Here is a 27,999-nt window from a genome sequence, read left to right as displayed (position 1 = left end):
ATTAACTTGTTTACAAGTATAAAACGAGTTAATTTTTTTTTTTTTTTTTTTTACTTTTTCAATAATGAGCCTATCCAGCTTTCGTACATATTAGATTTAATCTTAAAATGATCTAACGACATTGCTTATTGGTGAATTAGCAGCAAAGAAAAACACGTGAAAAAATTAAGTCATGAACTTGAATATAAGGGAGCAAAACGTTTAGGATACCGTTCGGAATTTTCAAATAATCTTCGTCTGGGAAACGTTTAAGTGTCATAAGTACGATTTTTACCTGTGTCTGTTGAAAGTCGCACATAAATTTACAAGGTAAGTGTGTTTGCATGTAAGCTGCAAATGTGAAATATTATCTTGATGTATGTGTACACTTATTGTAACTTACCAGTCGCAAATGACAAAGCAACATAGGGCTTAATGTTGAACACATTGTTCTGTAACGTGGCAAGCTTTTATTTTTTATTTTTTTTTTTAAAGCAGAGTAGATCTACATTTTACTGATTTAGATCGTCCGTCCTCAGTGGTAGTATTTATGCCCATTTCTTATATATTTCTACTTTATTGATAAAATTCCCGACCCCTGTGTCTGAGGACATGTCGATATGATCATATACCCCCTCGTCCCCCCCCCCCCCCCCCCCCCCCCCCCTAAGCTCCGCATTAGTTTGGTTATTTAGCCTATGCATCAATAAATGTGAAAAGGTGTCTTTATTTATGCAACTCCAGAATCTACGAATGCTGGTTATGCTTTTATTTTTTCCCCTGCAAGTGTTTGCAACCTTCCACCCTGTTTAACTTGACAAACCTTGAAGAAGACATCGTATTATTTATATTTTTCTATATTTCTTTTGATAAATGCTTTCAAGCATGTAAAATATATTTAAACATAAAAGCTAAAATCACCTGACGTTGACTTGTCTCCATATTTGGTAGTAATGAATTCCATATTTGAATGATGAAAATTGAGGTAAAGGGAAATAATGCAAGATGGACAAAGTCTTTTTTAAAAACTCTTAAAATAGTTTATAGAAACGATGGTCGAAGCATTGTTGTATGGAAATAAGTAACAATTATCATAAAATTTGATTGGAGGTCCTATTTTTCATTCTTGGATTTATTTTCCTTCTTATTTAATGCAATCCAGCATTTTAATTTTTCTATGTAAATACATGTAAATCGCCAGTAAATTCTAAGTGCAACAATGTCAAGTTAGCACACAATATATTTAACACTAGTTTAACAAACATCAGGACTCCATTTTTTAAAAATTTCATAATTGTACTTCAATGTCAAGACCAAAAAGAAATTTCCAAAAAAATTGACGATACACGTACTACAAAACTCAGGTGCGATCATATTTAATCAGGTTTGGAATGTAAATTAATGTAAGAAATACATTTCAAAAACACGAGGCACTTCATGAAAGGTATTTGGCCCAACATGTAGCATTCCAGTTCAATACTCTCATGTATTTTCAAAACTGAAATGTATTTCTCAATTTAATAATTACAAATTCCAATGTTTTTGCCTTTGGTATCTTCACAAATTGTAATGATAACCATTTTACATGAATGCAGTGCAGTTGTGAACAATACGCGGTTGAATCTTGATGAATATAGTAATATACTACATTTTTATATTGTCTATTTTAAGGATTGGGAATTCCGACAGAATTAAAAAGAGAATGTGAATGAATGAAATACACGAGGGTGTGAACTGTGACTCTTCATCCCAGTCATACCCCAGCCGCGTTCATACCTTCATGTATTTTTCTTTTAAAAATGAAATGTAGTTCTTAAAGAGTAATTGAACTATAAATATATTTAGTAAACTAAGGAAGGGGGGGGGGGGGGTATATAATCATGTTCACAAGCACCAGTGTAATATACAGATACATATACATGCCGTGTTCTTCAACTCGCAGCCCAGTTTTCCCGCTGCAGCTAAGGGAATTTCAACAATTCGGTACATTGTCCATCTGTGTTCATTTACATGTATACGGTTAGAATGAATGTAGTTTCGTTAATTTATATTAGTAAATCGGTGATTTCCCAACCATCGAACGTATAAATTAAAGAATTATATCGGTTTTGATATTTTACTGTCATTGCAGGAGACGCATCGCCAGCTCCGTGATGGCAGTGCTCGGTGCGAGTTCAGTTTGTGCATTCTCAAGCTCAAATTCCTATAATAGAATCACGTGGTTCCAGTAAAAGGCATCAGTGCGATGTCCCTATCCCTAGAACGAAAGCTGAACAAGCATGCTACGACTGTTCTGATTGGAGGACTATTTCTGTCAATGAGCTTGCTGTTTTACCTGTCATTCTGTAGTATGCCTTGTGACGACCCCACTTACGGTATATCACGTGAAGAACTCAGACATGCGCAGAACAAGGCATTCTGGAATGGACACATCCTGTCTCCATCACGTGACTTAACATTTCCGCTGGTCGTGCTTGTTATGTCGGCCCCCAATAATTTGATGGGAAGAGACACAATCCGCGAGACTTGGGCGAGGGATCTACCAGAGACGGTGCTTCTAAGGTTTGTGATCGGCTCTGGGTCTCTCTTAGCAGAACAACGAAGTAGCATAGACAGAGAAAATTTTATTCACTCAGACCTCCTGCTGCTGAAAAGCGTTAATGATAGCTATGGAGCACTAACTTTGAAACTTCTAGAAAGTTTCAAGTGGTTGGACAGGCATGCCGAATTCACCCATCTTATCAAAGCAGACGAAGATTCGTTTGTACGAGTCGACCGTTTGGCATATGAACTTCAAAAGAAGCCGAAAGAGCGGTTCTACTGGGGGTTTTTCGACGGTAGGGCTCACGTTAAAAAGGCGGGAAAATGGGCAGAGAAGGAGTGGATTCTTTGTGACCGGTATCTGCCTTACGCCCTGGGCGGGGGATATGTGATCTCTTCAGACCTTGTCCATTATGTATCTTCCAACTCCAAATATCTCAAATCGTTCAACAGTGAGGATGTTTCCTTAGGGGCTTGGCTTGGTCCGCTGGACATTAAACGATCACACGACACAAGGTTTGATACGGAGTACAAGTCACGTGGTTGTAAGAATAATAATTTGATAATGCACAAACAGTCACCCCTACAAATGCGAGAATTATATAATAACCTACATAAGATGAACCAGCTGTGTTCGCAGGAGGTGGAATATCGAAAGTCATACGTCTATAATTGGGATGTGCTTCCATCGCAGTGCTGCAAGAGACCACAGGATATTGCAACGAATAAATGGCCAGTTTAAGTAATGTGTTAAAGATGGTTTTATTACCTATGGCAAAATATTTTGAAAGCATTATTTTTGTACAATTGTATGTTATTTTTGAAATATTCCTGGAAATAAAGTTTCATAGATGCTTATTTCACATCTCATAGAAAGTAATGTAAATCCAGATATGAAAGTGTGGAACTGTGGGAAGGAGAATACAATGGTTATTTCGCTAATTTGAGGAGTTTTCCTGCGTAAAGCAAAATTGTTTATAACACTGCAGACGATCTGCTGACCACTGGGCATTGGGAAGTAAATGGGCAAATACATTTGCACAAATAATAACCGGTAAATTCCACAAATTACTTGTCCACCTTTTTAAACTTTCATCACAAACAAATGAAAAGTTTATCCTTCTGTCGTACACTGCATTCGTTGTTCGCTTCTCGAATGATTCTATACTGTCATCTCTCTCCGACATTACCGGTAGCTTCATTTCGCATGCTTTGATGGCCACCTTCCGAAGTTGGGAAACATTTATAGTCGGTCACCGTATATTCTGCGTATGATCAGTTTTTTTATAAATCGAGGCAGGATAACTGACAAGTAAGTTGGTGTTACAGGGGCTTTAACAGTCTCGTTTAAAGTCAGCATTTCGCTTATTGTATGGTCGTTATAGCATAATTTACCTATTGATATAACCTGCCATTGGGTCAAATGCTGTCTGACTTGTTTCATACCAATTGGTAGGTCATTCTTTATACATTGATTTTGACTACGGATTACTCCGTTTACCTAATCAAGACAGGGGGTGCTTACTTCTCCTAGGCACCTGATCCCACCTCTGGTATGTCCAGGGATCCGTGCTTGCCCAACTATAGATTTTGTATTGCTTATAGGAGGTATGAGATTGATCACTGTTCGCTATCTTCACCTATTCATGTATGTGAACTTTCTCTTTTAAAAGGGACTGGTTCACTTTTTTTATGAAAAAAATAATTCAATTTTGATGTTAAACATTAAGAACATAACAGATTTAATGTTGATAGCCAAAATTTTGACCTTCTGAATGCTAGAATAAAAGCAATATTTTAGCCTTGAATCTACCACAATCTTTGTTTACAAAACTAATAATAAACTCTCTGAAATGAGCTTCTGTGATAATGTATAACCTTTATTTTTATGTGAAATCTTTTAAACACGTTAGACAATAGATTTTGATCATTGAAAGTGAAAAACAAAAATTTTGGGAAAGTCATGAATCGGTCCCTTTGATCTGGACAATTTTGAAAACCAGGTGTTGCAATTATGGAGCGAATTTATGTGTGTGAATAATCATAGAAAAGTGGAAAGTCGAATGGCAAATAAATGTGGTTACACTACACTCATTATGTATACAATTGAACGACTAGGCGATGTGCAAGTTTCACACTGCTATTATGTGTATGGACTAATTAAAATATTTCCCCAACAACGATTATACTTCGTTTAGTAAATTAATATGAAACCTTATAATATATTCCCGATTTTGTATAAAGTTTTCAATGTAGCACTAGTGTGTCACTACAATAACACGAGGTTAGTAAAATCTTGTAACTGCATTGCATGATATTGGTAGGCCAAGCGAAACTTAAGTTAAAGCATTGTCGATTTACTGAGCGTCGTTGCTTCTGTAATTCTTGTAAAATGCCTATAATTCTTTCCGAAACATTCAGTGGACCGAGAACTCAAAATTCGCCTCTTGCTGACTGATCAGGCCTGAATTTCTCAAATTAAACTTAGTCGAAATTTGGACTTAAGGAGGTATCCTACATCAGAGAAATTTGATTTGGATGCAAAGCGGAGGGTATGTACAATATTTTGAAATTAAAAACTTTCGAAAATACTTATTTACTCAAAAAATGCAGTTTTAGTAAAAAAAAAAAAAAACATTTTGGAAAAAAAATTAAAACACCTGATGATGTTGTCATGCGTAATTCTCCTAAGACCAGCGGTCGTCACGTGAATATACATATACTAAATGAGGAAGCTGTTGGCTCGACGTATTGAACTTTCGTAGTTTTTCAGAAGAATATATTATATATATATATATATATATATATATATATATACTGTATATATATATATATATATATATATATATATATATATATATATATATATATAAGCGCCAGAAATAACCCTCTTCACTGTTTATTAGGGTCTGTAACAAACTTTTGTTCAGAATGCTTTTCTTTTTATTAAACTCTTTTTATGTTTAGTGTCGATGAGTCTAATGATAATAACATTTTTTTTTTACAATTATCAAAATGCAGCTCCTCCATGTAAGAAACAGATGACTATCTTATTTATTCAACAATGTACGATGGGTAATCGATGAATTAAGCCGTTTTGCATCTTTTACATTCAAACATTCCCTTGTAAAAATAACAGCTGGTCTACGAGAAGCCGAGATCCGTGATTTGACCATTAGAGTCGCCGTATCGGCTCCACAATTAAGGCGTGGTTTGGTGAGTCACGTGACCTTAACAGATTGTGATAGCGATAGAGTCCTTGCTCCTAGAGGTCTAGGAACTGGACTTGCTTCTGCTGTCGATGAGAGATCTTATGGAAATATTAATTTAGATGAACACGAGAAATAAATTGATAACATGCAGGAGTCGATACCGAATTCCATGTCTCAGATCTTGTAATAGTGGATGTGTATTGAAGGATACTTGAGGAAATTAATAATATTGGTTTCCTACGTAAGGAAAACCAGCAAACCGATATTAGAGTAAAATTAATGATTCTCAAGATGGAACTTTCTCTGGTGCTAATTTTTCATTTTGTAATTATAACGAAATGTCTGAAAACTCTCAGTTCTTTTGGCAAAGAGTCGCAGCTCACGGTGGTTGGTGCTCACGGGAATTATTCGTGGCCGGTGAGGGACAAAGCTGTGCGTGTGGGTGGGGATATCGTATTGGGAGCATTGCATATGGTGCATGAAAGAAGCGAAGATAAAATTTGTGGCCCCATCATGCCTCAAGGCGGGGTGCAAGCCCTGGAGACAATGCTCTACACTCTTGATATCATAAATGCCGACAAGAGATTGCTCCCCGGGATAGACCTAGGCGTGTTAGCCAAGGACGACTGCGATCGGGACATTTACGGACTGGAGCAGGCAGTCGATTTCATCCGAGGTAAATTTGTACTTAGTTAAAAAACATAAAACAATGAAATGCCACGACACGTGACAAGTAATTTTAATCTGTTTTGATATTCGAGGATGAAGTTGTAAATTTGGAAGCATTTTTAACCTTAGATGGATACAGTTGGGTTTTTGATTGTGTTGGAAGAAAATACATATATATCCCAGTACATATTTAGATATGAAATCCATTATATTGAGTTTCTGCAATCTTTTATGATTTGTAGGAGTATATTGTGCACCCCCCCCCCCTCTTCAATGTAAAACCAACTTGCATTATCGCTTTGTACTTTTGCCTAAACGCGGGTAAATTCGGTAAATACTGATATATTCACAAAAAGAGTCCGATTTCTCTTTGATAAGAATGGGGGGAAAATAATCAGGATAAACTGGAATGAATTCGAGATTTTTCTTCACGTTTATCTGAGAAGCCTGTAATGGTGCTATGTTATCAATTCTAGTTTCATCAATTACCGCGGATCCGAAAATCAACTTAAGTTTTCATCCATAGGAATAGTGATAGGGAAATGATCAGCTTAAAGACTTTAAGGTAATAGCGACGTGTTGATGAAACAATTAGGGCACAAGCTCAGTGCTAAATCAATTCTTTCCAAGAACCCTTTCAGTTTCAAAAGCGAGGAATATCGGTAATAGATAAATTATTAGGAGGATTTCTTATAGATAATTAAAATACACCGTTGGTGTCATAGTTAACAGATCCCTATCAATAGTATAAATAGCAGCTGTCATGCAGATGAAGGAATGGCGACTCAGATATTATTGCCTTGTCGATATCCTAGGCTGCCGGAGAATGTCCAGGGCTTTTATAGCCGGCAAACAAAAAAATCACAATTTACTAGTATCCACAAGTGATGCATTCGAAATCTTCGAGAACGATAAAACCCATGAAACTGACAAGCTTTGATCCCCATGTATGATCGAATAAATATAATTTCCTAGACGTTCTTACTATCTACCACAAAAAAGGAAAACAAGCGATTTTATTCAGCTGGTCAACATCTTTCTTCCTATCATTCACTAATTATACTTTGTTCTGCAAATTACATCGTCATATACAGGTGCACCACTATATACAGTTGAATCGCAATATACAGTTGAATAGCTATATACAGTTGAATCGCTATATACAGTTGAATAGCTATATACAGTTGAATCGCAATATACAGTTGAATCACTATATACAGGTGCACCACTATATACAGGTGCATCACTATATACAGTTAAATCGCTATATACAGGTGCACCACTATATACAGGTGCATCACTATATACAGGTGCATCACTATATACAGGTGCACCACTATATACAGGTGCACCACTATATACAGTTGGATCGCTATATACAGGTGCACCACTATATACAGGTGCACCACTATATACAGTAGAATCGCTATATACAGGTGCACCACTATATACAGGTGCATCACTATATACAGGTGCATCACTATATACAGGTGCACCACTATATACAGGTGCACCACTATATACAGTTGAATCGCTATATACAGGTGCACCACTATATACAGGTGTACCACTATATACAGTTGAATCACTATATACAGGTGCACCACTATATTTGGATGTTGACGTCCATCAGTCACATCATCTTGTACAGTTACATCGCTATATACGGGTCTATCGCTGTACACAAGTGTATCGCTTTATACCGGTGAATCGCTTTATATACAATGGCAGCACGGTGTTTTCGCCTTATGTTTGCATATCCTCGTGTGTTTTTGAAATAGGTTATTAAAAGGTGCATAAGACTTGAACACAGTGTATATTTCAAAGCTTGAAGATTTTTTTTAAAAAACGTTTTATAAGCATTGAAATAAACTTGTTTAAATTGTTACAAATGTATATCTATAAATATTTTCCTAGCAAAATGTAGAAACTTATATATGTTGCATAGATTAGATATTTCATTACAATATCATAATGGTTAGAATCTGGGCTTGTCACACTGTATATTTAAATTTATTTAGGGAATGAAAATAATTTTTATTTGTTTCATACGATATAAGTAAGTTTGGGCAGTTTACGCATTATGAAGTGCCAGGATTATAAAACAGCTTGTTTGTTTATATATACTCTGTAATTGAATATGTATCATGCTGATGAGCTGTAAGGCTTAAAGCCAATAGACAATACAATACAATAAAATGGCGTAATCTGTCCCAACTAACTTTATATCGTATAAAATGAGTTGAAATTATTTTCATTCCTTATAATTTAATTTACTATACTGCGTTTGATATTATTTGATGAATAATTCTAAAGAAAATATGAATTTTACCTATGTAACTATTAGCTGCTTTGAATCCGCTACCGCTTCTCAAACATATACATGTATTTGAGAAGCAGTAGTAGGTTCAAAACAGCTAATTCTAATTAGATTGGAATTTTATCATCGTCGGATACACACGGCTGATCTCGTGAGTAGAAGACGAGATCAACCGTGGGTATCCGAAGATGGAATTTTATATGACGCGGACCAATATTGCCGTAGCAACAAAATGGAACCTGAACCGTCAAAACAATCAGATGACGCGCTTGTCCTTTTCCGTAACCGGTAAGAAGACTCTGGCGTGGATCGGCACAAAGATTGCATCAAATCGATTCATTTATTCGCCGGAAGCGCGCATGTGGATGAGGTTAAAAGGCTAGAACCGATTCCCTGTATACATTCGGCAAACTTCGACAGATTCCGGTACCCTACATCTCGCTAGATGGAATCGACCGAGGTGATCCGAGTGTCCCTGTATAAGTGTGTTATTTAGAAGTAATATTAATTTTCACCATATATTCAGTTTTGGTATCATTAACATCTTATTCATTCAAATACATTAACACATGAGTGGAAATTGATAGTGGAAAAAATATTTTAGCTATACATTACGATATCTTGGCTGCATTTAATTAAATCGGAACATCACTCGGACTACTCCGGAATAGGCCGAGTGATGTTCCGATTGGGCTGCATTTGTTTTTAAAATCGTAATGTATGTCTGTGACGTCATAGTTACATTTCATATTGCATACACTATAGCAACAGACTCTGGTGGTGTCGATCCACATACTAGCCTAGGTCACGCAAGCCGTTGGACTCTCCACTTTGCCTCGTAGAGCAGATGCCACATTCATTGTACACATCAATGTCAAATTCAGTGTACACGTGTACTGGACATGTCTGTTTCAGTATTTAATGTACCGTGAAGATATGTGCAAGTCACAAACTGGACGCACTCTAATGACGTCAGTTTTTGAATATTATTAGATTGAATCCTTGCCAGCGTGGGTAATGTGATAAATTTTTAATATGGATTGAAAATGCGCTACACATGTAATGTTCATTAGAGGATTGAGGACATAATTAACATTAATGAATTATAGATTAAAGATGGTTATGGTTTGAGTAAGGCAGTCAAATACGTATTAATGTATTACTTAGCCAGATTCATAAAATTTGTAAAAGGGTTCGATGAATGAGTAGTTATATGGGAATTGCTTGTGAGGCTCCAGGGAGGCGAAAGCTTTCCTCATTATGGAAACTCTTCATCTAAAACTTAAGCTTCTCTTCCTGCTAAAATGTCCTGTTATATCTCTAACCTGTGCTGGAAACTCGGGTAAAATTTTTCTGATCAACGTCTGTCTCTAAAATTTTCATATTTTCGACTTCTTCAGGACCACTGGGCGTATTTCAACCAAATGTGACATACATCATCCATGAGTGAAGGGAATTTAGGTTTGTTCAAATGAAGGACAGCGTCTCTCTCCTAGGGGAGGTAAAAGCGAAAATACACCGACACATTTTTAAAATCTTGTCCAGAGCCAGGGGGCCAATTTCAATCAAACTTTGTACAAAACACTCCTAGGTAAAGGGGATTCAAGTCTCTTCAAATGAAGGGTCATATCCCCTTAAAAGGAAAAAAACAAAAATAGGGTAGGGTCATTTTAAAATCTTCTCAAGAACCACTGGGCCAGAAAAAGTGAAATTTTCATAACAACTTTCTAACATATTCAAAAGCTTCTACACGAGAAGAAAAAAGTATCATGCCTTGGCCTTCAACTTGACATTTAGATAGATCGACGACGTTTATCTATTAACAATAATAATTTTCATTCATATGTCGATTTGACATAATATCCATGTGAATTCGAAATAAACGACACCACAGAGTCCTCCACATCTGCTTCGTACTTAGATATTTTACTTCCCATATTTATGTAGCAATATTCCACCATTACCTCCATGTGGTGTTTATATCTCCCAACTGATTCGATTCGCAAGAGCTTGTTCTGTGTATGATCATTTTGTTTTAAAAATCGAGGTAGGCTACTGACACACAAGTTGATGTTACAGATGTTTCAACAACCTCGTTTAAAATCAACATTTCGCAAATTCTTTGATCGTTATATTGATCTAGTTTGCCAGTATAATCTATCATTGGGTCAAAAGCGTGTTTCATACCGACTGTTAGGCCGTTCTTGACACTGATTTGACTACGGATTGCTCCGTTTACCTGATCAAGATATATGGCTCACGGCGGGTGCGACCGGTCGACAGAGGGTGCTTACTTCTCCTGGGACCTTATACTACCTCTGGTATATCCAGGGGTACGGGTTTTGTCCAACATACCATTTTGTATACCTAGAGAGTTATGAGATTGATCACTGTTCGTTATCTTCACCTTTCATTGCAAATTCACGTTTGTTGAAAGCATGTCCCACAGGAGTAGGGGGGCCACAATAGGGGATCAAAGTTTTACAATCAGATATATTGGGAACTTTTTTAAACAATCTTCATCTCAAGAAACACTGAATCAGAGAAGTTGAAATTTACATAAAAGCTTCTTGACTTACAGTAGTTTCAAGTTGTTCAAATCAATGTTCCCGGGGGTAGGGTGGGGCCTCAATAGGGAATAAAAGTTTTATATGCTGATACATGTATATCTTTAAAATGTCTCTTGAACTATTTAAGCTAGGGCTTTCATATTTTGTATATACATTTCTTAATGCAGTACCTTTTATGTGATCCAATGATGTGTGATCTTGTGACCTTGACCTGAAAGTTTGACCTACTTTTAATAATAAGCTTACCAATTCAATATGTCCTGAACTATCTGAGATAGATCTTTCATATGTTGTACATGTCTATCTTATGGCAAGACCTTTCATTTCATATCATGACGTTGAACTCTGAGTTTGACCTACGTTTAGGAAAACATTACCTATTAAGTATATAAGGAACTATTTTAGGTACATGTACATGTAGGGCTGTCATATTTTTTATGGAGATTCTTTATGGCATGACATTGTGACACAATGGTGTTTGATCTTTTCACCTGAGAATTAGACGATCTTTAAAAACCCCGGACATATTTAAGGTGGGGCTTTCATATTTCGTAAATAGATTCTTTATGGCATGACCTTTTTTTTTTTTTTTTTTTTTTTTCACATATATCAGTCTTTAATTCCAAAATACATTACTATTTCGGGGTAAAGTCTCCGCAGAGACCCCCTTATAATCTTTACCTAGGGTGCACATTAGGACACAACAAAGAAATATGTTATAAAAACAATTGGACAAAAATTGTAGATGACTTAGAAAAACTGTTTGAATCATGGAAAAAAAGAAAACTAACCATTTTTGGTAAAGTTTGTGTCATCAATAGCCTAGCAATATCAAAGATTATATATGTTGGATCAGTTCTGAGCTTTCTAAATGAAGAAGTAATTAAGAAATTTCAAAGTTTGTTATATAACTATATATGGAACAAAAGAGATAGAATTAAAAGAAATACACAGATTGGAAATGTCCTAAAGGGAGGCATTGGAATTGTCGATGTATCTTTGAAATTAAATCCATAAAAGTATCTTGGATAAACAGGATTTCAAGCGAGAGAAACTCTCTATTCTTTTTTGTAGATAGTTTGTGCAAAGAAAGAGACTTTGATTTTGAATATATATGTAAAACAAATATTACGAAATCAAATGATTATCAAATAATGGAACATTTTCCTCTATTATACAAGGAAATGCTTGTATTTTTCAACGAATGTAAAAAAAAATAAAAAACAATTTTATCTGAATGCATTATTGAAAGAACCGTTGTGGTGTAATAAAAATTTTATGTACAAAAACAAGCCAATATTTTTTCATAATTGGCTGAGGAGCGGTTTTAAATATTTGAATGATATTGTAAATGAAAATGGCATAAAACCTTTGGAATGGTTTGATGACAAACTTATATGTAAAAAAAACTGGATGTGTGAATATATGATTATAAAAACAGTTATAACAAAAACCTTCAAAAGTTATGAATTTTCAAATATACGATACGAAAACATTTTTCATGGGAATACATCATACGATTTATTATGTAAAGGACATGTTAAAGTGTGTGATATCAATTCAAAGTTGATTTACGAAATTCTTTGCCATGAAAAATTTATACCTCCATTACACCAAGCATATTACGGAAAGGTTTTTGAAATAACAAAAACGGCTTGGAAATCTATTTATGAACAAAAAATCTTATCCATAAGAGACAGAAGTATATCAGAATTTAATTATAAATTATTAAATAATCTATTGTGTAACAGAGAATTGCTGAAGAAATGGAAGATAGTAGAAAATGATTTTTGTGTCTTTTGCAGAGATGCTAAAGAAAACAGTGAACATCTTATCTTAAAATGTAAAAATGTTTCTCATATATGGGACATTGTTAAACAAATTTTAAAATTTGATATATCGTGGAAAACAATTGTGATAGGATTTTACTATGAAAACAATGAAAAGACACTCTTTTTGAATAGCATAATATCTCTTATTGCCTGTAAAATATACAAGTATAAAATGTATTGTAGATTAGATAACAAAGACGAAAAACCTCAAGAAATATGTAATCACATAAAAAGTAAATTGAATTTTTATACAGAAGTGTACACAAAAATTCAGGATAAAAATATGCTAAAGTTATGAAAGCAATTAAAGACAAATTGTAATTTATACACCTTTGCAGGTATGACTTTTTATAATATAAAACCTCTGACAAATATCTGTCTATGCACATTTTTAACTATGCTACAATGTGAGAATTGATTACAAACAACTATATTTCTATATCAAATAAAATTTTGTAATAAACCTTTTATATACTGGTATTTTGCAAAAAGTTCCCACTATGAGGAGGGGTCCTGTCCTCCTATAGTGCTGCCATGGGGGTTGTGATATGAACTTTTGAATTGTTAACCCCGCATATGGCAGTTTCAGGTTCTTTATGTACATAATTATATTGTTGTGTTGTTGGTTTTTCCGTAAAAATAAGAACCTTTTTTGCCATAACATGTTAATAAATTTTGTTATATAACAGTATATTATATGTGTGTGTGTTTGTATGTATGCATATATGTTTGTGTTTTCTATATGTAGAAATTTATATGTATAAATTTATATATATGTATATGTATGCCTATATACATCTAATCCAAGGGGCCCCTTATGGCATGACCTTGTTATACTTTGGTGTTGAATTTAAAGGGGAGGGCACCCCAAACATTTTTGACCAGATAAATGATAGGATTAATTATATGATAAAAAAATGTCATACTATTCTGTTGATATGCGTCCTAGATAAGCTTCAGCACTAAAATAAACGCATTTACATTTGCGATGTTTTGCTTTTGATAAATTGTAATGATAGACATTTCCTCATGAACGCATAGCAGTTGTAAACAATGGGCGTATGAATACTAATTAAAATCACTTTACAAACATAGTACGTCAATATTAATGGCTGGGAAGTCCAACAGAAATGAAAGTAGAATGTAAATATTAAAAATAAATTTCAATTTTGAAATACATGAGGGTATGAACTGCAACACTTCACGCCTGTATATTTTTCACGTAGCGTCAACGCACTCCATGAAGTTCAAGGTATCATTAATTATTTGACGATATCAATAATTCAATGAATCAATTGTTATTCACATCCATTGAATTGATGCGCGCATCCATTGAATTGATGAGAGGAATAATTGAATTGGTGTGAGCAATAATTGAATTGATGTGCGCATAAAATGAATAGTTGAAATCAATAAATTGATATGATGCACATAGCAATTCAATCTTTGTGTGCAATAATTCATTAATTTTTTGTTAACTTTAATTGAATTGAGGCGCGCAAAATTAATTTAGAACTCGGTATAGATAATTTGGTAATCTCTTTAATTCAACTGAACACATCTTTAATCATTTACAACGACTTTCTAAAAAGGAACTAAGAGAGCAATAATTTTCAGTACAGAAAATTTAATTGATTCTAATTCAATTAAAAGATTAAAGACTTATTGCGCACGTCAACGACGCAGTTACTGTCTTTACACCGGAAATAGGGGTCGTGATTCCCTATGCGGTCCTAAGCTTCAGATAAAATAGCATTGACAAACAGGGTGCAGAATAGCTTACGATACCAAAATCTTTATTATACCGAGTTTTATTAGATGATAACAAGGTTTAGTTACTTCGATGTTATGGGGAACACTGTTTCGTCAAATAGAAGGGATAGGGAAGAGAGTCGTATTTGATGTTTAATTCTGTCTAAGTTATAATAACTATAAAGAATTTCAGGAGTAGTCTGCAAAACATTAACAGACAGTTGGAAATATAAGCACGAAGAAGACAAAATCAATATAACCAGGGATGTAACCTCGTTATCAGAAAGGGGGGGGGGGGGGCAGCCGGAGAAGTTGCCTTCACAATTATCTCAAAAATTCTTGACAATCAGACAAATAAATAAAATAACAAAGTACTAAAGCTCCAAATCGTAGGAGAGGAAGGGAGATGGGGGTGGGGTGTTGCAAGAGGTTGATACTTCGATTTAATTTATCGGTTCTTTAATTTTATCCATATAATTCAATACTACTGTTTATAAAAGGGAGGGGGATAACCTACAAATAAAACTGTAATGATAACAAAAAAAAAAGTACATTGTCAGAAAAAAGGAGGCAGTCTGCCCCCCCCCCCCTCTCTCTTTGCCAAGTGCTTGATAATTATTTTTGTGTATGTTTGAGTACTAAGCTGATTTATACAAACAGTAATTTCCAAAAGATTGAATCGCACGTGAGTGAGTAAACAGATCTCAACAGAAAGATTACATTAGAGATATGGATTCGATATAATTAATGTTCCGTTCATTGACGCCTGATGTACATCTTTTTGTCCGCAGTGTGAAATGATTACAAGCTGATTATTACACGCATTGGTTGCACATGTAATTTCTGATTTATTTATTGTGTTTTGGTCTTAGCCTAGAAAATATTGACAAAAAGAAATAATGAAGAATTGCTGATGTGAAAAAGACATCCACATCCTGATCTAAAGATGAGGAGGACTGCGAACTTACACACCAGGGACACATTGATATAATCAGTGACTAAAATTATTGTACAGTCTTATCATTTGTCAGTAATTACACTTGATGTTGACAAAAAAATCCGTAAGTGGCATGCACTTAACTACGATAAGAAATAGTAAATTCTCTATCTATTCCTTATAATGACGCAATCATTTGAGGACTGTACAGTACATAACGTGTTGTGCGCCCACTGTACATATTCAGGGGAAAATAACTCGCGCTGCACCGTAAAAATGTATCCCATTGATATCATTAGAGCAAGTATTTTGAACTTTAATTGAATTGATGCGCGCAAAAAATTGAATTAAAGAGAGCAATATCAATATCAATTCAGCAGAATGATTAATGTTATTAGCAAATTGATTCAATTCATGTGCACAATAATTCAGAATCAAATATGTAATTCATTATTTGAAAATATCTTTAATTGAATTGTTAAATGCATCAAATGGACGCGGTTTTTCAATTCTAGGAATAATATTCCCGGTATCTGGACTAAAAGATATATATTTTAATATTGCTGCAATAGAAAGTAAGGAAACCTGTGACAATATAGATATATACATATCATGAAAGCTTTCTTGAATTCATGGGACTAGTGTCCATCATCATTATGGGAGACAGCTATAGAATGGGGGGGGGGGGGGCATTCATAGAAAACCGCGTTTTTAGCAAACAGTAAAATAATGCGAAACAACGAATAATAGTAAATACTGACTCGTACTTTTTTCTGACATGTTTGTTTTTTGGTTGTTGTTGTTGTTACGAAATAGAGATAAATTGGCTAAGTTTATTTCATTCAAGATGTTTATTTTCGTTACTAGTAATCATTGCATTTCCAAAACAATAATGTTTTTTCAGTTTGTAACTTAAACAATATTATGCCTCTGCTGACTGAGGTTCGAACCAGGGACCTCTGATAGGATAGTCCAGTGTTCTTCCGATTGACCTACATGTATTTAGGCTATAGGGTTATTTTCCTTTCCAATAACCAGATCCATATCTCCAACACAGTCACGTTGACTTCCTCCAGAACGCGAGGTGTCCCGATTCTCCCGAGGTGAAAGAGTCTGTGGGGGACAATAGGTCTTACCAGAGAGTACCCGAGTTCTAGTGAGGTCGCCCGTATGTCTCTGCTAAGGATCGAACCGGGACCTCTGGAACAAAGTTCTATTGTTCTGCTGATTGAGATAAAGGTTAAACTCCTGAAGATTTAACTCATTATCCGGAGCTAATAGGAAGGTCGTTTGTCTAATACTACCACTCATGGATGTGAAATACAACTAACTGTAACTTTCGTGTGCTCTAGCATGTACAAAATAAAAATACCACAATATTGCATCGAAAATCAACATACCCATCACAATCTTGTTTATGTTTGATGAAATATTGACTTTTTTCATGCAAAGTAAGGATAACACATTTTAATGAATTCTATCCAAAGAGACTTTTTAATCAAAAATATTTTTGCACCAGCCCTATCCTGGTGATCAATATTGCTGGTCTATAATCTGACCAGAATGGAGTGGTATCATTAACCATCCGGAGTTATACGCGTAGTACTGTCATTCCTCCCCCGCGAGGAACCTTCGATACCTCGCTACTAGGGACCTCCAATACCCCTGATATGTACCTTCTATTATCCCCCCTACTACAGAGAATGTTCAGTCTAGTCATTTATATCCCATAACATTAGATTAATATATGTCGAACGTCCATGTCCAATACCCAGAACCTGACATTTGAGTGCTGATAGTACATTTACATAAAAAATAAATATTATTTGTATCTACAAACTGTATGAAGAGCTGTACTGTACAATTAGAGAAATGTGATAACAATACTTTGAGAATTTACTAGTATTCTGTAACAGGCTACATGTAATGGAACACAAAAAACAGTAATTTTAGTCAGCAAAATATATACTTGTATATTTGTATCTACAGTATAAAGCTTTATACACACTAACTTATAACTTTGATTGGCGTGATTTCTGACGATGAATCAGTTTCCATAAGTTATATATATATATATATATATATATATATATATATATACTAAGTTCCAACAACACCCGATACCTAAAAGTGTCGGATCCACAACATAGATACAAGGTCAAATACAAAAAATTATACAAAGCACTAAAATGACCAACGACACGAACAACCAGATTGTCAAATTTTCGGGACAAACGAAAAAAATTACACAATGTGGCCAATATCAACAGAGAATAATAACAAAAACTACATATAAATACATCTAGCACTACAACTACACTAATCTACAAACGTATTTACAACGCAGACTACGTTTTTTTAAACATATATATAAATATAACTTCAATGTCTTCATTTGTCTTTCGGATGAACGAGTGCCAGCTGGTATCGTCGGAAGTGACGTTTGGCGTCTTTACAGTCTGCATAAGACCGATGTCTTCCTTCTGTGACTCATTTAATTCTGGACTCCATCTCTTTCATATAAATGGGCTTCATTCACTATAAGATTCCAGTGAGGCTTGGTATGGAGATTGTAGTGAGGCTTGGTATGGAGATTGTAGGAACTATAAGATTCCAGTGAGGCTTGGTATGGAGATTGTAGTGGGGTTTGGTATTGAGATTGTAGTGAGGCTTGGTATGGAGATTGTAGTGAGGCTTGGTATGGAGATTGTAGTGGGGCTTGGTATGGAGATTGTAGTGAGGCTTGGTATGGAGATTGTAGTGAGGCTTGGTATAGAGATTGTAGTGAGGCTTGGTATGGAGATTGTAGTGAGGCTTGGTATGGAGATTGTAGTAAGGCTTGGTATGGAGATAGTAGTGAGGCTTAGTATGGAGATTGTAGTGAGGCTTGGTATGGAGATTGTAGTGAGGCTTGGTATGGAGAGTGTAGTGAGGCTTGGTATGGAGTTTGTAGTGAGGCTTGGTATGGAGATTGTAGGAAGAAGCCGTAGATCTCAAGTTCGCCTAGTTACATTAGATTAATATTTTTTCTTCACGGACTCTAATGCCCAATTCTCTGGACGTGTCATTTGACTGCAAAAGAATAAATTATAGAAATTATCGTCCATAGTAAGTTGGTACTTACATTCTGGGAGTGAACGATGTGCGCAACAATTCAATTCATCAATTCTCACAAATTTTGCAAATACAGAGTACAGATAAGCATACACATGGTACATTGTACACGTAACACGTGTACAACTAAACAATGCACGTGTACAACTAAACAATGCATGTGTAGATTAATATACGTCTTGTCAACCCGAGGAACTGACTTCTTTATATCTACAGTAAAAACATGTCTAATAGGAGAGTATTTGAGTTTCTCTACTATCAACTACCGTGATATATTTGCATTTTATTACACAATGAATCCGTCACTGAGTTCACATTTGCAAAAATACAGAATCTGTCATCTCGTGATATAGTTTGCTGGCGTCCTTTTTCAGAAAGTAATTTGTGAGTCGGATTTACAAAGTGATTTAGAAGAATTAGCAGGTAATACATACCGAGATATTTCTCCCGCAGCCAATTTCCTCAAAATTCTGTGACTTATTCCCTTAGGAGAACCAAAAAATATCTCTGTTCCATTTTTGCTTAAATCGGTACATTTAAATGTATGCCAATGATTATAACATAGTTAGCTTTAATCAAATGTATTGCATGAATCTTTAGATAGATCGATCTCCGTGTGGTGTCATAGGTTTTGCAAAAATCTTTATCAAATTAAAATTTGCACATGATAGAAATATATCTTTCAGAAAAATTTTATTCACTAAATAAAATTTAAAAAATAAAAAAGGTAAACAGTTACTATTGATGGTGAGAAAGTTTATATTTTCGTTCAGCGTTCGTTCACCGTTCCACTAGTGTAGTGATACGCTTCAGGGTCTGTTTATGTATCATGCATACAAATGTGAGTCGTATAGACTATTGGAGTTCCCTTCACATGTGCAAATTTTATATGTACGCAAATTTTACACCCAGGTGTATTTTGTCGCGTGCGAACGGAGTAATAAGCAAGATTTGTACATGAGCAATTTTTGTGAAAAATTTACATATCGTCAGACTAGGTGCAATTTAAATTTTACCTATGATGTATTTTCAGCTTTATTAACGCGCAGCAAAATTTACAAACATGTACAAATTATGGAACAATTCCATAAGCATTACATGATTTTCTTAAAACATGCACCATGACTAGTACATGTATATTTTGGTAAACTTTTCTCGAATACCAAGAGATGTGGGGATGAGCGAAGCGAGGAACCAAACAGACTGGCGAGAGAAAAGTGTAACAACATAATTAGTACATATGTACATGTTTCACACGAGAAATGTAAATTCTTTGTAGTCTCTTTTTAATTTATTATAACCCTTACGAATTTTCTATCCTTTAATCAAGATCACCAGCATTTATCTTGATTTATTGAATTGGTATTGGCTGGGTTTGTTTAGTGCCCTTAGGGGGAGTTTACCTGTATTCAACAGCCAGGTGAGGGTGCATGTGTACAGTGAGTAGTTTTCAAGAATTATAGGTTTTTTCTACACATTCAAAATATCTTCATCCATGTTTCAAGAGTGTCTACCTATTCTTTTGGATATTTTCGAGCATGATAGAAAATGTCTATGTCTTATGATATATCTTGACACAGATGTAACGGAGAAATATGTTATGGGTAATTGAATATTAAATTCTGAAGTGGTGATGTAAAGATACAAAACATGGACATTATTTTATAAGAGCTTTCTGCAAATCTTTAATCATGTGGTTATATAATTTTTTCAATTAATGTCACTTGTCCTAGGCCAAGGCCAGTCTAGATCTATGACCTTGAAGCTTACCATTTGACTACAATGTACAATGAATAGTACCGGTACATGTATCTTTCTCATCCACAATGATTTGTAATTAGGGTGTGGTTTGGAACACAACATTGAAGCAATCCTGAATTTCCCAAATCCCCATGGTCATAGGTATAAATCAAAATGATCGAAATTTACTTGCTCTGTAGTTTTCCTTTTAGCTCTTACAAGTTAATTGTTATTTCGAACTACCAAAATTTCGGCTTCAGCATCACTGAAGAGACATTATTAGTCGAAATGCGCATCTGGTGCATCAACATTGGTACCGTATAAGTTTTACATTGTAAATGCTTTAGAAATAAACAACCACATGTTCGATACTGTTACAGTTTGAGTTCATTCTAGTGCGCATTAATCTACAGAACGCACTTTTTTCGAGAGGAGATGATATGGTTTGTTACACGTATTGACCATGTTTTCCTGTCAACTAATTTTCCTATCGGCACCAAAAGAAGTTTGCTTTCCGCAATAACGATTTTTGTGATCTTCTTTTTGTTTTATTCTGTGCAAGATTACTCTCATTAATTCTCACATTTCCTCAACTTATTGGTGTCATTCCTTCACAAGCCATAGAAAGGGTCTCCAAAATAAAATACAATGACTCAATTGCAAACTACTTATAGCCTGATTTTGTCCTCTTCAGATTTTGCATAGGAGAAATGGCTACCAATTGGGAAAGATTATTACACTGAAGGACCACTAGGCTATTGTGGAACCCAGAACGAAGAATTACAAACTTTATCAAATATTGCATTTTAGCAGTCTATAAAATACATGAACGAACAGGTTCCTGACCTTTTCCCCTGTTGTCCTGTTAGAATTGTATTCAGTTAAACAAAAGCTAGATTTAATATATCATTTTCTTTATATTTTTACATATACAAATATGAAAATCACTCATGGTTGAATAATTTTACACAAATAAACATGTTGGTGTTTGGGGACAAACAATGGACATATTGCTAGTCATTCAGCGGGATAATGACATGCTCCCTGTGTCTCGGATAACATCAATATCTCTATCTACGTGACAGGTTCCCTCTATGATCGATGCATAGAATTTAATTTCTTTTAGGAGCCTTTAGTAACTCAAATTAGGAGCACCATCAATAAGTCCCCACATCATATGACTTTGTCTTCTGGTGTTTTCTTTGTCCATCTGAAAGAAGTCATAGTCTTACATCTTTTCAAAAATAAGACCCAACTGGTAAGTTAGAAAAACTATGGACCAGATACATTGCTCCACTCTTCCAAATTATATTAAAAGGCAATTTCCAATTAGCTTTTGGTTGAATTATTTCGGAATGTTTGATACTTACCAATATGCATTTAAAAAGGGATATTGTTGTCAAATAGTTCTACTTAGACTTCTAGAGGACAGGAAAAAATCACCATAGATGAAAAGAAGTATGATACAGCAATCCTCATGGATCTATCTAAGGCATTTGATTGCCTACCACATGATACGCACAGATACTTTGCAGTTGATATTAAAAAAGATACTAGAGTTACTCATTGACAGTATCGTAGTAGTCTTTGGTGATCAGGTTTTCTAAAGTCTATTGGAATTCCCTTGGATACGAATTGTGATTCTTCGTTTGCTGACCTGTTTTTATATTCTTACAAGAGACCAGCCTGACGCAAATGTGTATTTGTTTATACTAACAACTGCGGGTTTTAGCCGTCAAAATGTTCAATATGCTTACATTCAACTGTACTGTAGCAAATCAGGTATTTCTATATACTTTTGTCTAAATGATCCAACGTTCAGAAAGACTTGGGTGTGAAATCTACACCGAGAACACAGAACTCGAAGTTGTTTGACAATCATTTTTATTTACGCGATTGTACAATACGATTGTAAACGAGGGTTGATGTGGATCAGTTTCGTTATTGTATACACTCTACTCTGGCAAAAACTAATGGGTTTATGAAATTAAATCTTCGACCAGATGCAGTTCTAACTATTTTCAACGACAGACCAACTGCAAGCATGGCGAAGACGAGAAAATCCTGCAAACGTTGACTGTATAATGACGGTAGTACAGATATTTATAATTTAGTATTTAAACACAATCTAATTTGTTTAAAAATGAATTTGACTATGAAATAGTCATATGAAGCTCTTCTGATCAGAATCTTTTCCTCTGAATATATAAGTAAATAAATTGAAAATGAATAGGTCTACTAACTTTATATGTTGAAAGTTGCATTATCAGACACCCCCCCCCACCACTTTCTGTTTAAAAAAGAATGTTCAAAGCAAATGGTGAAGCGATATTGAAATTACAAGTTTTATATCAGGTGAAATAAACCAATTTTTACGTTCATGCAAGAGTTGGGGGATGATTTTCTTCAAATGAAGCACTAATTTGCACGTTGGTTTCCTTATTGGGGTCAAAATTTAAAACAAAAAATTAATTAAAGGCCGAGGATTTTGACCAACCAGTCGGTTTTCCTCAGGTAAGTTAAGTGCGGGGCGGGACTAATTTTAGGCAGGAGTGAAGCCCTAAGCCCGAGGGAACCCTGCTAGCTTGTATATACCGTCCCAAATACACGGGGTGTTATCTGTGTTACCTGCATTACCTGTACGTTTTTGTAAGATTGAAAATTCATGGGAGTCATTTTTCTTGCGCAGGTTAATCGAAACGTTGATAATTAAATCTAATGAATCAACATGTAAAACTTAAAGCTCGATAAATTTATTTGTATAAATGAGAACGTTAGCTATTGATAAATTAGGCAGATTATTCTTTTTTTCTAAGTTTTTTTGTATCCATTTGACTGCCTACTGGATATCCGACGATGTATGACTGCTAAACATACAGTTTCCGACGGGAGTTCCTGCGTACTGTGCAGATTTTCTGCCTATGTACAGCTTATGAAATGATCATCGTCCCACACCCCACGATGACTCAACATATTCCAAAACTGTTTAAATTAGAAAGTTTTATTCTGTTTGAATTAATTTTTTTGGACCGCACACCAGAATTCTTTGGCTACCTAAAATTGTCTGTGTGACTCGTCCAAAACGCATGGCCAACAAAAACAGTCATGACATTCGGATTTTTCGACAGTTCCTTCAATAACTGGTCCACACGAAGAATTCGTTTTTCCTCTGGCTTCCAGTTCCAATCATTATACGCAAGAGAGAGCCCTTATAGCGGCTAATGTGATGGTAAATTATTCTTCATATAGGCCCTAATGTCGCAAATCTTATTGTAAAAGAATGTTAAAGCCATTTATATTTATTATTATATTCACCTGTTAAACTAAAATAGCTCACGATACTTGTAAAAATCCTATGAAAATAAATTCAAAATACGGCGCTCACGCACGATGTATGCAAAGGAAATTCCGATCTGGCTATACTATATATATCCGAGTCAGGGTGGGACTTTGGCACATAAAACCAAAGGGGGATGAGGGGGTACCCATCTTTCTTGTCAGTCAACCTTCAATTTGACACCCCCACCCCCTTGGAAACCCCCCCCCCCCCCCGATGCTGCGTCACCGTGTCTGCAAGGGGTTATAAATAGCGCAAGTAATAGCTATCTATATTTCTCTTATTGTCATCAGAGAATGTACTATGAAATTATCATACATTTATCATTAACCAGTCAGTATTATTTCAAGTCAACCGATTCGGAATAAATAGGACCTCAAGTGATCGATCTTCTTGTTCGTCCTCCGATGAAAAATCGTCGATGTGGCTGGCATTTGAATTAATTAGGAGTTCAAAGTGATATCCTTGCATAACAAACTATGGTTCCCCATTCAAAAACTCCTCCAGTTGCGAATAAATCGTCTATGAATGTGCTTTTGTTTTGATTCGCAAATAGAGTGTGGTCTCTTATGACGTCACAAATTCAGGAAATCAGGAACGATAATCGGGTAACGATTTTCTATTCCGACTACCTTTGCACCTCAATTTCTTCGAGTTAATATCGTTATTAATCTTAAAAAGGCATTTTTATGAGGAGTCTATGAAACAAAGTTGATAATTATGGAGAGAAAAGGTATTGTTAAAAACCATCTCCTATGACCTTTATCAACTAGTCTTTAATACCATCATGAAGTAATAATCCTGAGAATTATTTTTTCTACATATGTATTTATGGATGTCAATTCAGACTTTAATTTTATTATTGACCAATCAGAACTTACTTTTCGATTCAGTTCGATTAAACCGGAAGTAAGACAGTCTTGCGAAAATCTTAGGGACTTGGAGGTGTAAACACATCTTTTTCTTCGAATGAACGGCATTGGAGCGGAACGAACAGATATTGAAAGTAAGGTACATGTATATGTGAACGATTCATCGCGTCAGGCCGTTTGAGAAACGCCCACAATAACCCAAACCCGAATTTACCGAAAAAAGAGTGTCCTACCCTTCCTTTTTTATACATGCACATACTATATATTAACTTCCAGTGCCTGTGCCTGGAGGCGTCCAAAAATTGCGCCTTGCAAGATACCACCAGATTAGATTGCAAATAAATACAAAATCAAACGTACAAACCTTGATAGTAACAATATACAACTCTAAATTTAAAAATAAAAACCCAGTATTGACAAAGGGTGGGTGTTGGGTTTTATTTTTACAGCACAAAAACAGGCTTTGGAAAGTTTGGAAAAAAGGAACCTTGGAAAAAGGACGCTATCTAAACAAAGAATTTGATTGGCTCAATAATCCGTTACTATCCGACGGTGTAAAAAATTACAAATTTCTCAAAGCGGCATAAATTGAATTATCTGTTGATAATATTGTTTAAAGTGATTCGGTCTTTGTATTTATAAGCAAACATCCTTCAAAACTCTCTAATCCTGAGAATTAAAGAGTAAACATATAGTTGTACATGTATAAATTATACAAAATACAGAAAAAAATATGCAGGGGTTAGGGGACTAGTAAACATTGGGCTTATCAATTTGGCAGCTGATCCCTTATTTCAGCAAAATACAATACATATATATTGATGATAGTAATAAAAAATGTAAAATTACACAAAATAGTTGCCTGCTCTAAAATGGTGGGAAACAACTCACACGATCTGATGGCAGAAGGAGTGCATGGTATGTCAAGAAATCCAGGCAGCAGATCAAGCGTGACTTCTTTGTGTTACCAAATCGATAATGATCATGTGAGCCAAATAAGATACAAACAAAATTAAAGAATAATGTAAAATTATACGTAAAGATCAACAATTGGATGCTGTAAAAAGGGGTTACATGTAGCCGTACAGGAAAACATTGGCACAAGCAAAACAATAATCCGTTGCTGTGAAATTAGTAAAAAGTAATCGCACCAAACCTAATCATCAGGGAAAGTAGCCTTGCGTAAAAGGGAAGCTGTATAATGCACTTAATCACATAAAGGTTATTTTGTAAATAATGAACTATTGTTAGTGAGGAAATTGTATGTATACGTCCAGGTATGAGGAAGTGTTAGAGAAGAACCTCGGTGGTCAAAATATTTTCAAAATTAATTGTTTAAAACTAAAAACCGAACACCCCACCATCTCTCAGGTGCTTGAAATCATATAGATATTCGTAAGTTCCTGTGTTTAATAAAACAAATTAATTCATTATCCTAATTTACACTGAGTTTGTAGAAGTATTTGGTTTAGAGATTATTTGTTTCAGGAACATCACTCGAATTGTAATGATACGATATGTTTTCTGTGACACGGTAAAAACTGACGAAATAAAATGAATACTATAATTATTTCACACAAACAATGCCCATGTTGGGGATAAAAACAGAAAAGGATTAAGAGTTTTTAGACAGCGGATGTGGATGTCTAAGAAAAAGAAAAGTGGGTTTGAAAGTGATTTGTAGATGATAGCGGTGTATTAGAATCATACTTAATCGAAACCCTTTCCACCCATTAATTGGACATACTTCCAGATACTGCTAATGAACTCCGTAACACAGGTTTGTAGCAATGACTAGTAAACCCATTACTATGGAGGAGATTGCCTCCATTAGTGAAGCAACACACAGCTGGTATGCACAACGATATACCGATACTGTTTTTTCTTTCTTTTACAACCCTGATGATTGACATTGCTATCCAGAAATGATGTGCAGTAATTTGTGATGTATCAGAAATCGTTATTGGTATGGTATATCTTCAATGATACAGTTATATTGGTAATACAATTCCACCACAAACAGAGAGGCGTGGGCGTCATCGAAATCCGTACACCGGAGTGGCGCTGGTATCCAAGTCAACACCGGACCCGTTGTTATCAAATTTGTGAACTGACGGATTCAGATGGTGCATTGAGAGTGTAAGATATTTGTGCTTTATGAAATATTTCAAATGCAGTGCGTGTCTGGTTTGAATCTCTTAATTTTACGTCGAATAGTGGTATCTCGCATCCCTCCTTCAACATAGTGTATAGCAGCGTGGCGAGAATTCCATTGGCATTGGAAGCAAGCTTCACTTCCAAGGATGATCGAACGGTCTAGCCGAAAGTAATTTTTTTAACTTGCATATATATACGATTGATATGGAATTGATATCTTGGAATTTCTAAAGAAGTTTTTGGTTGATGGGTAACATTATCTGAGATTCTTTTCTTCCTTAGAATTTGATATGATTATCCATGTTGCCCTTGATAACCTATATATCAAATGCTTGACTAAACCTTGACCAAAAGCACCACCACATAATATCCGCCTGATGGCGTTAAATATATTTTAGCATTGTACGAGAAAACAAAAGAATTAAAGGGCTTTGTCTAAATTCAGCAGAATGAAATGTCTCACACTTTTAGGTCCAATTTTAACGTCTTCATTAAAATGAAGAATTATATATATATATCTACATTGTAAATACAATGCAAACGTAATTCTGTTTAGGTAAACTCAGTCTAGAGGTGTTGAATTTTCTTGAAAGTTCAAGTAGGACGCTGACACAAGAAAACCTATCGACATCACTAACCGCAACGTGGAGGAATCCACAAAGCTTTTTGAAATACATCTTAAGTGTCCGAGCACTCAGGAAAACAAGAGATGTCTCGGAAAAGTCATTAAGAGACTTAATTCGATTTTTACCTCCAGGCTCAATACACATTTTCATGTTGGAATTCTGTCTCAAACTCTTTGGTAGAGGTGGAAATGGCAGCTAACGGCACTATTCTGCGGGTCCACTAATCCATGCTGTACTGTTATATCCGGATCCGGAATGTCTGTAATACATCACGATTCATTTCTTTTAAAAAAAACAAATGCGTAACTTTAGTTGGATAAAATAAAACCGAAAATGATTTT

General features: G+C 35.1%; 2 protein-coding genes across 2 annotated transcripts in view; both read left to right on the top strand.

The window, feature by feature from the left end:
• Window positions 1-208: 208 nt before the first annotated feature.
• Window positions 209-3,378, top strand: LOC125663861 (beta-1,3-galactosyltransferase 6-like). The gene is made up of 2 exons (XM_048896275.2): window positions 209-309; window positions 2,111-3,378. The coding sequence occupies exon 2, from the start codon at window positions 2,225-2,227 to the stop codon at window positions 3,260-3,262; it is 1,038 nt and encodes a 345-aa protein (XP_048752232.2). The 5' UTR covers window positions 209-309; window positions 2,111-2,224; the 3' UTR covers window positions 3,263-3,378.
• A 2,513-nt stretch (window positions 3,379-5,891) lies between these two features.
• Window positions 5,892-27,999, top strand: part of LOC125663860 (metabotropic glutamate receptor 3-like) — a 43,153-nt gene continuing 21,045 nt past the window's right edge. The window contains exon 1 of the mRNA XM_048896274.2: window positions 5,892-6,408. Coding sequence (XP_048752231.2) covers window positions 6,012-6,408 — 397 coding nt within the window. The 5' untranslated portion in view covers window positions 5,892-6,011. The remainder of the gene's footprint in view (window positions 6,409-27,999) is intronic.

This window comes from Ostrea edulis, chromosome 1 (genome assembly GCF_947568905.1).
Source record: "Ostrea edulis chromosome 1, xbOstEdul1.1, whole genome shotgun sequence".
Lineage (NCBI taxonomy): Eukaryota > Metazoa > Mollusca > Bivalvia > Ostreida > Ostreidae > Ostrea > Ostrea edulis.
This window is presented reverse-complemented; position numbering and strand designations above follow the sequence as displayed.